This window comes from Malaclemys terrapin, chromosome 23, assembly GCF_027887155.1.
Source record: "Malaclemys terrapin pileata isolate rMalTer1 chromosome 23, rMalTer1.hap1, whole genome shotgun sequence".
Lineage (NCBI taxonomy): Eukaryota > Metazoa > Chordata > Testudines > Emydidae > Malaclemys > Malaclemys terrapin.
The window spans coordinates 15398599-15412757 of NC_071527.1; the positions used below are offsets into that span (position 1 = coordinate 15398599).

Below are 14159 nucleotides of genomic sequence, written 5' to 3' on the forward strand. Positions count from 1 at the left end.
GTCCCACTGAGTCCCAGTCCCACTGTCCCTCCCAGATAGTCCAATCTTTCTGTTGTTCCCCCAGACCTGCTCCTTAACCCAGTCTCTTTATCCGGCCGGTCCTATCTTCCCCCTGCAACCTGTTGCCTGGACAGATCCGTCTCCCTGCCCTACTTTCACACATTAGTTTCCAGGCCCAGTTCCATCCTACCTCTTGCACCTCTATTGTTAGCATGCTAGCTCGATAGAAGTATAGACATACCCTTAATCACTGCAGCATGCTCACCGGTCAGTAGAGTGCACTGATCCATAATTTTCCTGGCAAGTGCAAGAAGTGGTCCCAATGGCATTACAGCAACCTCCATGAGTCTCGCCCCATTACAGAGTTCCCGCTCACTTAGCTCAGCTCCGGGAGCTGATACTCACCGACGCACTTCACTGTTGGATCAGTGAAGTTTTGCTCCCCAGAAGTAGATGCAAACCCGCGTTTGCAGGTGCAGTGGTAGCCCCCAGGAACATTTTCACATTTTGCAAACGCAGGACAAGTAGTCGAATCCTGACATCTGTCGACTGTGAAAGCAAGAAGGAACTATGTCATTGAAAGAGAGCAAGGGATAACCGTTTGCACCTTCTGTTTGACTTCTTCTATGTGGTTCACTTTCATTTATTAACCTTATTAACAATGCAGCAAGGGAGAAAGCGTGGACCTACCAGAGCAGGTGGCAGAGGTGGGAGGACAAGGCAGCTGGCCTCTCTTCTCAAGACATCAGGGAAAGGATGAAGAAAAGGCCTCCATCCCTCTCCCCTGAAGCCAGGGAAACAGGAGGACGTGGGAAGCGAAGCTGTGACACCCTGTAGCCCATATGCACCACTTTTATATGCCTATGGTCTATTTTGTGCAAAGTATTCCCTCTGAGGTATCATTTGGAAACTCGTAATCTGATGAATATTATTATCTTCTGAAATGTGTTTAACAAACACTACATGTGAAATTATGAGATTGTACAGTATGATTATTACTGAAATATTTTGTAATTCCCCTGGGGGGGAGGAGGGATAGCTCAGTGGTTTGAGCATTGGCCTGCTAAACCCAGGGTTGTGAGTTCAATCCTTGAGAGGGCCACCTGGGGATCTGGGGCAAAATCAGTACTTGGTCCTGCTAGTCAAGGCAGGGGGCTGGACTTGATGACCTTTCAAGGTCCCTTCCAGTTCTAGGAGATAGGATATCTCCATTATTTTATTTTTATTTTTATTTTTTTATAAGCCAGTTCCTCAGAGACAAGAACACACTGGCAAGCCAGCCACGTGTTAAACAATCATCCCCTGGTTAACCAGAGACTCACCAACTGAGAAGTTCTCAACAGGAAATGTACAAATCAGCTGAAAGACAGTTTGGTGCTCACATACTGCCTCCCCACAGGACCCAGCAAGGGTATTTCCAGCACCCAAGGATTGGCATGTAAAGAGGGGGCAAAAATGCCTGTAACCACCTCCCTTGTCTACCTTATCTCTCTCTGCTTATAACGTCAATGAAGCCTTGAAAAACACTGAACTAAGGGGAGTGGTCCCAGAATGAAAGGAAATCCAGCCTCTTTACTGAGATCCGCCTGCAGCATCTGGTGTGGTGTGAAGCATGTTGGCTTCAAATCTTATTTAGCTTGGTAATGTTTTGGAATTAGCTTGAGGTTTTCTCTTTTTATTTCTTTTGTAACCAATTTCTGACTTTTGAGCCTTACTATTTAAAATCTCTTTCTCTCTCTCTCTCTCTCTCTCTCATTAATAAACATGTTTTATTGTTTTATTTAAACCATTTAATTTCATTGAAGTATTTGGGAGATAACTTGTTGAGATAACAACGGCTGGTGCATAAATATTACCCTTTGTTGGACAGTCGAACTCTCTATGGGCTTATACTGTCCAAGGGTCTACTGAGCAGTATAAGACACACATTTCTGGAGATCCAAGTGTGACGGCACCACCGCATAAGGCTTTATGGAAATATGCTTATGAATATATATGACATAACTGGAATATGTTCTATGCTACATATGCCATGCAACATATCTGTGTGAAGCTTATGATCTACTGAATATATTAATCGTATTTGTATGCAGGTATCATTTTTATATTTGAAGCTATGAATATTGGCCATGTCCTGGCTTGGTTTCTAAATAACCTTAGTAGAGCATTTGGTCAGTTCCTGGCGAAAGAAATTTGTAAAGTTAAGTGCCCTATGAAGAAGCACTTAGGGAACAATGCATCTTGGAATGCTCCAATCCACATAAGAAGTCTTCCTGGAGACATTCAAGATACCATGTGGGCAATGGCTTCTGCCTGTAAAAACCGTGAGTCATGCATGGACATGTGACTTGCCCAGGTGATTCCAGAACTCCATCTTGGAGCTGGACTTTGCATAGGAAACAGAAGGGGGTCACCACCCACAAAAGAAAGTCTATTTAAGCCCATGGGAGACCCCTCCATTTTGTCTTCAGCTGGCTAAAGAGAGCCTCTCCACCCCTAAGGATACCTAAAAGGAACTGGAACAAAAGACATTAACTACAGGGTGTGTGAGTGATTGCTGGACTGAGACTATCAGGAGACTAGTTTGTAAACGGAAGCTTACTGGAACTGGTGAGATCTTATCTGTATTCAGTTTCTTAGTGTATTAGACATAGTACCTCTGCTATCTTGCATGTTTTATTTTATTTTACTTGGTAATTCACTTTGTTCTGTCAGTTAATACTTGGAACCACTTAAATCCTACTTTCTGTATTTAATAAAATCACTTTTTACTTATTAATTAACTCAGAGTATGTATTAATACCTGGGGGGCGGGGCAAACAGCTATCCATATCTCTCTCTCAGTGTTATAGCAGGTGAAAAAATTATGAGTTTACCCTGTATAAGCTTTATACAGGGTAAAATGGATTTATTTGGGTTTGGACCCTACTGGGAGTTGGGCATCTGAGTGTTAAAGACAAGAACCCTTCTGTGAGCTGCTTTCAGTTAAGTCTGCAGCTTTGGGGTAAGTAATTCAGACCCTGGGTCTGTGTTGGAGCAGACAGGCATGTCTGGCTCAGCGAGACAGGGTGCTGGGGTTCCGAGCTGGCAGGGAAAGCAGAGGCAGGAGTAGTCTTGGCACATGAGGTGGCAGCTCCCGGGGGGTTTCTGTGATCTAACCCGTCACACCAAGCTGGAAGGACACGCCAGGGTTCGGATCTGGAGTATTTTATCCATGTTTCTAGGCATCAACTTACCATCGCTGGTGAAACATTGAGTCCCCTTGAAGCAGACGAGCCAGCAAAAGCCTGAAAAAGAAGAAACAGCCAAGGCTGCTCTTACTGCACTGGGTTTTAGTGCTGTTACCCTGTAGGAGGCTGTGTGGCCTAGTGGGTAGAGCAGGAGCCTGGGAGATCAGGGTGTTAATCCTGGCTCAGTCACTGACCTGCCAATTGACCTTGGACACGTCCTTACCCTCTCAGTTTCCCCTGGGTCCTTCTTTTCTATTTAAACTGTAAGGTGAGCATTGTGTCCATACAGCGCCTAGCACAGAAAGGCCCTGATACTGGTGGAGACCCCCAAGCACATCTGGAATGTAGTCTATAGATAATAAAAGCAATTTTGGGGGATGTTCAGAGGGCCAAACTCTCCGCTTTGGGAGGATGGGGACCTGGAAAACAATAGGGTTGGAAGGATTCAATTTTTATTGTTAGATGTTGGTAATCATCAATTTTGCCATACACAGAGAAACCCATGAAAAAATATTTCCATCAATAACAGTTGAAATTGACCGATAGGAAAAATGAGAAAATTGCTGCTTCAGAACCTATCACGGTTTGATTTAAAGATATTTACTTTATATATTGTGACTTGATATTGACCATTTGTATTTTAACAATTACAAGGTCTACTGTCATTAAACGAATATTGGCTGACTTCCCCCATGGCCTGACCCCCTCCATAGTTTCCCACAACCAAGAAAATTTTAATTGGAAAAAAAATCAAGTTGTGCTTAGCCTGCAAACCAATGTGGCTCTATTGACATTAGCAGAGCTAGAGCGACTGATGAGCTGGCCTCAGTCGTTAAACCCAAAAGGAGTTTTGTCTGTGTGAGGACACTCAAGGTTTGTCTCGTTCCCACACCTACACTGTAAGAGAGTGACTCACTTCTCCTATCACCCAATGTCCCCACTGCACATTTATCAGATCAGCTCAGAACACAGTTTGAAAGCCACTTCCTTGTAACCTGCTGCCGCAGTCCTGCTGTGAATCAACTGACCCTCTGCTACCTTCATTGACAGCTGAGCCTCAGAAACGTGCTTTGGATGCCACCATCAGAAACCGAACTCCTCAGCAAAAACCCCTCTGGAGCTGGGAATGCAGGAGGAAATCTCAGAAGTTTATTTCTGTTCCCTGCACTGCAGCAGCCCCAGAGAATGGCTACTTGATACTTCCTCTCCCACACTCAGCTGGAACTAAGAACTGCCGAGGCACATGGTGATGATTTAAAAACAAAGGGACCAAACCTTTTGGGATCAAAAATATTTTCAGCTTATTTTTCCCCCAACTGATCCAGCAGTTTACAGTAGAACAACAGGAATGCCAGGCACAGGAGAAGCAGAGGCGCTCACAACCCTTGGCAGTGGGCTTTTCCCAGCTCTCACCGCTTTGGGTTTGCCATCCAGCACTTTGCAGCCCATTCCATGAGGTACTTTCCCTTGTGGATCCGAGATGGCTGGGCATTAGAGGAAGGAGGATCTGGAACAGTTTCCCAATAGGACTAGTGGTGGGAAATAACCCGACTAGTCTGAAGATGGAATTCGCCCAATTCATATAATTCTGGTCTATGATGGGACTGTGTACAACAGCAGGTGCCTGGATTTAGTGACCCAGATGGTCCCATGTCCTAAGGAAGTTTTACTAACTAAATCCTCCATTTGTTATATGGCTTTTCTGTGTTGCATCATGAGTGAGGACAGCGATTCTCAAACTTGCCAGACCACTGCAACCCTTTCAGGAGTCTGATTTGTCTTGCATACCCCCAAGTTCACCTCGCTTAAAAACGACTTGCTAACAAAATCAGACATAAAAATACAAAAGTGTCGTAGCAGTGCACGCTGTTACTGACAAATTGCTGACTTTCTCATTGTAACGATATCATTATGAAATAAATCAATTGGAATATATATACTGTACTTACATTAGGGAATAGTACCTAGAGCAGCATAAACAAGTCATTGTCCGTAGGAAATTTTAGTTTGTAATGACTTCGCTAGTGCTTTTTATCTCGCCAGCTGTAAAACTAGGCAAATATCTAAATGAGTTGATGTACCCCTGGGAAACCTGTGCATACCCACAGGGACAAGACTCTCCAAGCACGCAGACAACTCAGCCTGTTTGTGTTCCTCTCATCCTGTCCTCCCACCCCACCGCTTCTCTTTACCCTCCTTCTCTCTAGCTAAGGCCCCGATCCTGCGATGATCACCATAGGAGGAGATCCTTAGGCCTGTTAAAGTCAAACGGACTCCATAGGGGGCTCCTTGCAGAATCGGGGCCAAAAAGAGCATAATCCCTTCGGGGCGGGAATTGTCTTTTGCTATTAGCTTTACAGCACCTAGTACAATGGGGCTCTGATCTGCCAGGTGCAGCTGTAAGAACATCAGTAACGTATTGATTCACAAGCCATAACGAAGAATTCATAATCAACACGGAACAATAAATAGCAAAGGATTCAGTATGATAGGCAGCACATGGACTCGCTTATTAGACAATAATGACAAATAATAAATGTACACCAGGCCTAGCCACCAGCATATTCACAGATTTAGAGGCCAGAAGAGATCACTGATCATCTAGTCTTACCTCCTGCATAACACGGGCCAGAGAGCTTCCCTGAATTAATTTCTGCTTCAACTTCAACAGTTGTGGCCGAGTTAGAACCCAGTTTAGAAAAACATCCGGCGATGGAGAATCCACCACAACCCTTGGCAAGTTGTTCCAATGGTTAAAGACCCTGACTGTTAAAAAAAAAACTGGACATTTGTCTTCAACTTCCAGCCATCGGGTTTTCTTAAGTCTTTATCAGCTAGATTGAAGAGCCCTCTATTATCAACTTGCTGTTCCCCAGGAAGGTGTTTCTAGACTGTGATCAGGTCACCCCTTAACCTGCTCTTTGATAAGCTACTGGGGTCTCTCACGGGACATTTTCCAGTCCTCTAAACATTCTCATAGCTCTTCTCTGAACCGTTTCCTTTTATTGACATCCTCCTTGAACTGTGGGCACCAGGACTGAAGACAGGATTCCAGCTGCTGTTGCACCAGGACTAAATACAGAGGTAAAATAATCTCTCTGCTCCTACTCCATATCCCCCTGTTTATACATGAAGGATCACGTTAGCCCTGATTGATTTATAGGATTCCCCTCGGAGCTTGTGTTCAGCTCATTATCCACCAAGACTTCAAGTCTTCTTCAGAGTCACTGCTTCCAAGGAGAGAGTCCCCCACCTGTAAATACATCCTAGACCTAACATTTGGCCATACTGTGGCACAGAGTGTTTGATTGAATCTAGCTCACCTAAGGATCCAGTTCGCTCTGTATCAGTAATCTGTCTTCTTCATTATTTACTGCTCCCCCACTCTGTGCGTCTTCTACAAACCACTGAACATGAGCTCCCAGTGTGACACTGTGGCCGAAAGTGCTAATGCAATCCAGGGCTGCATGAACAGGGGAATCTCGAGTAGGAACAGAGAGGTTATTTTACCTGGGTACCTGGCATTAGTGAATTACTCCTAGAATTCTGTGTCCAGTCCCTGTGCCCACAGTTCAAAAAGAGTGGTAATAAATGGGAGAGGGGTCAAAAAGAGCCAGGAGAATTAGAGCATTGGGGCACATGTGTAGGTGAAATATTCAAAGAGCTCGATCTATTTAGCTTAAGGAAGAGAAAGTTAAGGGTGACTTGATTACCGTTTACAAGCATGTACACAAATATTTAATATTGGGCTTTATAATCTAGCAGAGAAAGGTGTAACATAATCCAATGGCCGGAAGTTGAAACTAAACAAATTTAGCCTGGAAAGATACCGTACATTTTGACAGTGAAGGTAATTAACCATTAGAACAATTTACCAAGGGTTATGGTAGATTTCCCATCCCTGACGATTTTAAAATCAAGATTGGATGTTTCAGATTGGATGTGTTTGTAAAAGATCTGCTCTAGAAATTATTTTGGGGGTAGTTCTCTGGTCTATGTAGACAGGAGGTCAGACTAGATGCTCACACTAGTCCTGTCTGGTCTCGGAATTGGTGATTTATTAACTTTATCAATGATGATTTTATGTTTTCTTCCAGGTCATTGATAAAACGAGTGTTCATTTCAAGAGGCACAGATCTGGGCTGAATGCCCATCAGCGAAGGGCCCTACACAGATCCCAACACAATTATTACGGCAGCAGCCGGTCATGGACCCTCGTGCTAGGAGCTGTACAAACAGAGAACAAAGAGAGGTTTCCTGCTCCAGGGAGCTTAAGCTAAGGTTCTTTTTTGCCAAGCCCCCATTGGAAGAAAATAACCCAATTCCTTTCAAACTTACCCAGAAGGTGGGAGATGAGCTGCTTCATGGTGGCCACTGCCTTCTGCAACCAGGCAAGAAAACCGCAGCTACTTTATCCTGGTGTGATCTTTCTCAGAAGTTTGCTGAATGACAGTTTTTACTGGGGCTTTTTATCACAGTGCCTTATCTCAGCTGTCTCTCTCTTTGGACGGATAGACCTCCCCTGCCCACGATGGCCTCTAAGCATCTAGCTAACATTTGTTATGAGGGTAAACCTACCTCCAGTGGTGCTGGAACTAGGGGTGCTGCCACGCCCCTCAGGTTGAAGCACTAATAACAAACACCAAATACATGGTTTCCATCAGCAGCACCCCGCTCCCACTAAAATTGTTCCAGCTCCCTTGACTATCTCCCAGCAATCTACAGGAAGGAAAGTAGCAGGGGAAACTGCGCTCTTTGCCTTTCGGGAACTGAAACTGGCTAATAATAATAGTGGGATGTGAAGGCTTTAAATAATCTCATGGATGGTTCCTGGGAGCCACATGTGACATTCTACAGCTTGGGGGAGCGTCCTGTAATCCCCATAGTCCTCATTTTTATATAATCGTGATCTTATATAGAAAGCAGGCCTTGTAAGATATGAGGGTAAAGGTTATGATCTGCTGAAAGGCATTTCTCTATCCATATATGTATCCATGTGCCGGGCGCTTCCCCTCCCGGGCTCCGGCTGCGCCAGGGAAGTGCCCAGCGGGGGGCGCAGGGTCTGGAGGTCTGGGGGCTGCCCGGCAAACCATGAAGCCAGTAGCGCTCGGGCAGCTGTTTTGCGTGGCTCGGAGGGAGGAGGGGGAATGCGGGGCGCTCAAGGGAGGGGGCGGGGTTGGGGCGGGGCTGGGGCAGGGCTGGGGCGGGGAAGGGGCGGGGACTTTGGGGAAGGGGCGGGGCCGGGGAAGGGGCGGGGCCAGGGCCCCCTGGAGTGTCCTCTTTTTTAAAACCTTAAATATGGTAACCCTACTCAGCAATGCCCCCTAGACATGTCTGGACTCGTGCTCCCCAAGCACATGGGACGGAGGGTATAAAACAGAACCCAGTGGCCACGTGCTGGGCCTTTCTCCCTCACCCATCTATGTGTGTACGATGAACTGCAATATCCAACAGGGTGAGAAAAACTGCTGAATCTAGATGTTGCCCAGTCTAATAGGGTCAAGAGTTCAGACTGTGGGCTTATATTTTGTTTTGGTAACTAACTCTGACCTTTTTGCCTAGCACTTTCGCCTTTCCTGCTGGAGGAGGAAGTTGTTCTGGGGTTCGGGGCTGACTATACACCTTATAGAAAGGGAAACACAGACTCTGTGCCCCGTCTCGATTTCATGCCAGCCCTTTTAGGGTGTAAAGTTGGCAGAAATGGCCACCGTTTGTAAACATCCCATGGGCAGGGCGCCTTGCTAGCTGGAGTACGGGTCCTGCATCCCCCTGCTCCCGGAGTGGAGGACAGATCAGGGCATGACCAGAGTACACTGCACTACAGCTCTTCCCTGCTCCCCGGGAGGCTACAGGTTGCAGCATAAGTTAGAACAGCCTCGAGGCTGCTCTAATTTACACCAAGGGCTGGGCAGAGCCCTGAATGGCCCCAGAATAGAGGGAACACAACATTTCTTCTAACTTAGCTGCTGCAGGGTCTCTCCCTACAAGGCCTCCTCTGCTATGGAATGACTCTCACTTCTGGATATGTCTGAAGTAGAGGTCATGGGGCGCAACTGGGCCAGCCGGACAGGACTCTAGCACCTGACTGACAGCATTCCTGGCATTGACCTAGGCACTGTGGTCGCAGCACTACGCCTCAGAGGACCTGAGATAACGCATCACAGCAGATCTCGTGCTCTGCTGCTAGGGGACAGCCGTGGAGACCAAGAACCCTGGCGGGGAGAACAATGGGGAGTTGTGGGGGGGAAGAGAAGAGGCCACATACTATGAATCCCCATCCACCCAGCACTGCGAGGGTTAACACAGCATGCAGCACCAATCTCTCTGCTTTATCCCTGCAGCTGTCTGCTGCCTTATCTCCCTGCCAGAGCTCAGTTCCCCTCCTTGGTTTCTTGCAGCAGCCTCTTCTTATCGCCCTGGTGCAGGATGGTGACACTTCTTGTGAAAGAAACTTCCCCTTTGAAGCCACAAGCCGGGGTGCCAAGAGCTACCTGGCAGGCCCATGCATGAGAACCAAGAAACACCCAGAGGCTAAGGGTATATCTACATTGCAAGCAGAAGGTGTGACCGCTGCGCTTCTAAACATGTCTGAGCCGACGGTCGAGTCGCGCCCGAACCCTCCAGCACACTATTCCGGCACTTCCGTGGCCTCTTGTGATACGTTCAGTACTTGCATTCCAGCACATCACTCCCTGATCTGAGCTAGCTTTGTCTAGCTAGATCACGGCTAGCTCAAGTATTAATAGCAGTGAAGTGCCAGCAGCATGGACAGTAGCTGCTCAAACATGTACCCTCAGTCCTGGGCACCTGGGCGGCCACCTGCTCCTCGAGCTAGCTAGACAAAGCTCGCTGTTGTACGTCTGCCCATGCTGCAGTCCCACATCCCCATTGGACTGTAATGTACCTGGATCATTGCTGGGTCCCTAAGCTAGAGGGAAAGGACCCAGGCAGAACTAATAATCCTTCACCCTTATCCAGTTCTTTTCAGCAGTAGATCTCAAAGCGCTTAGAGAGTCCCCTCTTGCCCAGCTGAACATGGCTAGTAGCCGGTGCCATAATCCACCGCAGGCCGGGGAAGGTATAACTGGGTTCCTGGAGGACAGGGCCATCGCGGGCTGTTAGCCAAGACAGCTCAGCCTCCAACAGCCAGAAGCCGGGGCTAATTGCCCTGTTCTGTTCATTCCCCAGGAAGCGTCCGGCACTGGCCGCTGTCCGAGACAGGTCACTGAGCCAATGGCCCATTGCTCTGACCCACTCTGACCATTCTTGAGGCGATCCCGTGCTTGGGGGGGAGGGGGCTGGGGGCCACATGGGAGCCTGAGAGCTGGCCGTGGAGCTACGGCTACGCCCCGGGCAACCTGACAGCTGGAGCCGAGAGGCTGGGATCCAGGCACAGTCACACCCTGTTTGGGGCGTTGCACATGTGGGGCTGCGCACTGGGCCCAACAAGACCACGGACAAAAGAACCAAGTTCCGGCTCATTGCCTCCAAGAGTGGGGGCCCCCGTGGCAGAGACAGGACTCTGCGCGGATGCCTAGAAAGGGGGGTCCTGTATTGAGGCTGCTGGATACAGGCCCACTGGTTCCCTCAGGCACTCTAGCTCCCAGACTGTACTTCCTGATGTCACCACTAGGTGTCTCTCCACATCCTGACTTGCATTAAGCAGTCATGGAGCAGAGTGCAGGCTATACTGAATTCATAGGACAGCACTACTGGGCATGCTCGACAGCGCCCCCTGGCTGTCAGGGAGCACTAGGAGCTGGATTTAGACCGAGCATTGTAGGGATTCAGGACGTGGTTGCTTGTACCCCATTTCCAGAGAAACAATTTAGCCTGTGTATTTTAGTGGGTAGAAACAAAACCACTTCAGAAGGCGTTTTAAAAAGACACCACAAAGTCATGCATTCAAAATCGAACTCATTTTACAGTATTGAAATGCCACAGACATGCAAAACCTACTCAGATTTCAGGGGACTGAACAATTTGGGGGGGATGATAAATAAGGAGAAAGGGAATCTCAGAAAAGCAGCAGCAGATTAAGCTATAGGTGCTACTGGCCAATGTCTAGGGAGTGTAACTTGTTCTAACCACTAGACCCCACAGCCAGGGATAGGACAACCCAGGAGTCCTGACTACCAGCACCCCTGGCTCTAATCCAGACACTCCTCTCCCCTTCCCAGCCCGCTGATTTAACCCCGGGATCACACTCCAGCTGGCAGGTTGGTTTCGAAGTTGGGATCCTACAAGTACTTTAAAGAAGGCAGATTCAAGTTCTGCGATAAGCTCTTCCTTCTCCTGCGGCGCGATGGCGTCTCCTGCCTCCCGACCAGAACGTCAGCCCTGCAAGGAATGAGAGACACCGGCATGGTTCCGGAGGGGCGGAAGGGAAAACACAAGTTCCCAAGACAGTTTTGATATCAGATGAGTCGGATCAGGCCTTATGTGCACTCGGATTTGACCCTGACTTCAAGCTCCTAGCGGGGCAGATTTCCATGTCTATTGGTGTCACTGGCGCTTCCCCCAGTGCTCCTAAGTCCCTGAGGGCTGGTTTGCACCCAACTTTTGAACCAATGTAACTACATCAGTCCAGACACCATGTCTGCCCTTCACTGGGGAGTCGTGACTCCCAGCCCCCTTTGCTCTAACCACTAGACCCACCCCACTTCCAGAGCCCAGGAGTCCTGACTCCCAGTCCAGTGCTGTAACCCTGCCCGGATCTAGCCTAGATTCTGGACGCTTCTGGTGAGGGTTCAGCGGTCATTGGCTCGCTTACCGCTTTGCTGCTGGTGGCTAAAGTAGACATGGAGACATCAGAAACGTAGGACTTGGGTTTGCAGGTGAACCATCTCTTGTACTCCTCCCGCACCTGGAGATGCAGAGACAGTCAGTGGTGCCGAGAGATCTCTTCTCTCTATGCCTTATCTCTGTTTCTAACGTGCCCAGCACCTCAGCATCTGGGCGATATGCAAATGAACAAGAGCCGCATCTAATCCTGCCTGATAAAAGGACCTGAGCCGCTCATGCAGTCACTGGGGCTCATTCTCTGTTACCCATGCGGAGACTTATAGTTATTTATGCTCCCCCTCCTCTATGCCTTGGTACAAGTTAGAGCAACCTCAGGGCTGCTCTAACACTCTGCTTCCTGTGGCAGCAGAGAATTCCCATAATGCAATGCACTCTAGCTTTGCACCCAATCCACCCCCTGCATTGGAGGCAGAGCCTTTATAGGATAGAAGCATGGAAGGGGATTCTCAGGAGACCTTTTCCTTCTGACTTCCTGAAGGGTGCCAGACTGATTATCTTAGGGAAGTTCTCCAGGGAACTGAGAGGCGAAGTGACTTGCCCAAGGAGCCGACAGCACAGCATGGAATTGTGCCCAGGTATTTCAGCCTCTGGGCCATCGTTCCTCTCCAAACAAGGGGCTGCTCCATTGCTCTGTTACTGGGGGAACCCTGGGGGGAAAGCGGGGGGGGGGATCTTGCCCAGCATGCTCAGTAAAGTGTCGTTAGCCCGCCCTGCTCTCCGCTGGCAGGGGGTCCAAAGAGTCCATCAGGGGACGAAGGGCCCTGGGCGGTACCTGGCGATTGAGGAGACAGTGCACCAGGAAGATGAAGGCTCCCTGCAGGCTGTTGACGATGGTGAATAAATACGCCATGACCGTGGCAGCTGGGCCGACTTGAAGGAGACCGAAAATCCACGTGCAGCCCAGAATGAAGACGTGGGCGATGGCTTTAAAGGTCAGTAGCCTGGAGAAAGCAGAGGGAGAGATCCCGTGATCTGCAGGGCGGCTGAGTCAGGGGGGTCTGAGCCGAAATGGCGAATGCCTCCAGAGAGCCACGCCCCATCTACAAGCGTGAGAGCGGCTGACCCAGAGACTTCGAAAGGCAGCTGCACAAGCTGCTACGGCCTGCGCTAAAGACCCAAACCTCGCTAAGAGCGGCTGGGACGGATTCCGATCCTGTGTGGATCGGGCAAAAGGAGCCCTGGCTGCAGGCACATATAAACTCTGCCTCTATGTGTCCTGGCTTTCGGGGTGACTATCCCATCCGGGCCCCATTGCAGAGGGCAGAGGGCAACCATCTCTTGTACTCCTCCCGCACCTGGAGATACAGTATCTCTGTACACAGCAAGGAGCAGAGCGGGCTTGTAAATCCAACTGTCAGAGACGGGGGAAAGCCCCACTGGGAGCAGATCTCCAGCTGGTGCAAATCGGCAGATCCCGTAGAGCGACACCAGCTTCCACCACCTGAGGATCTGTCCATCCAGACTTCGCAGCAGCATCACCCTCTCTCCTGCATTCCAGCACCCTGGCCACTCCACGGCTGAGGGACAAACGATGGGGCGTCCAGCACTGCCCTTGGGGGGCTGTCGGCCAGACTGAGGATCTCCACGGGCTCTCCCAGCACTCAGGGGGGCTCACAACTCCCACTTCAGCCCAGTTTTTAAAAAGAGGGAAACTGAGGCACAGTGACTTGCCCAAAGTTACGCTGCCAGTAGCAGAGCTGGGAATGGAACCCAGGAGTCCCGACTCCCAATTCTAACTGCTAGACCCCGCTCCCCTCCCCGAGCTGGGGACAGAAACCAGGAGTCCTGATTCCCCCTTCCCCTTACCACCACTAACTATACTCTTCAGCTCTGCTTTTAAACCAACGTTACCTGGTGTCCTTGAGGGTGGACACTTCAGTGTTCAGGCTGGAAAGTTTTCTTTGCAGCATCCAGAGGGTTAAGGCGAAAAGGACGGAATTCATCTAGAATCAAAGTAGAGAGGTGGCAACATTTGCAGATACAAAATTGCTCAAGATAATTAAGTCCCAGGCAGACTGCAAAGAGCTACAAAAGGATCTCGCAAACCCAGGTGACTGGGCAACAAAATGCCAGATGAAATTCACTGTTGACAAATGCAAAGTAATACACACTGGAAAACAGACT

General features: G+C 48.9%; 1 protein-coding gene and 1 long non-coding RNA gene across 2 annotated transcripts in view; both read right to left on the bottom strand.

The window, feature by feature from the left end:
* Positions 1-411: 411 nt before the first annotated feature.
* LOC128828127 (uncharacterized) lies at positions 412-7884 on the bottom strand. The gene is made up of 3 exons (XR_008443163.1): positions 7569-7884; positions 3237-3287; positions 412-549 (listed from the first exon to the last, which is right to left on the bottom strand). It is a non-coding gene; the product is annotated as an uncharacterized LOC128828127 (long non-coding RNA).
* Positions 7885-11134: 3250 nt separating this feature from the next.
* Positions 11135-14159, bottom strand: part of LOC128828125 (adhesion G protein-coupled receptor E1-like) — a 28193-nt gene continuing 25168 nt past the window's right edge. Inside the window, exons 16-19 of the mRNA XM_054012515.1 lie at positions 13887-13978; positions 12808-12976; positions 12004-12096; positions 11135-11570 (exon numbers count right to left, since the gene is read on the bottom strand). Of these exons, the coding sequence (XP_053868490.1) occupies positions 11565-11570; positions 12004-12096; positions 12808-12976; positions 13887-13978 (360 nt within the window). The 3' untranslated portion in view covers positions 11135-11564. The remainder of the gene's footprint in view (positions 11571-12003; positions 12097-12807; positions 12977-13886; positions 13979-14159) is intronic.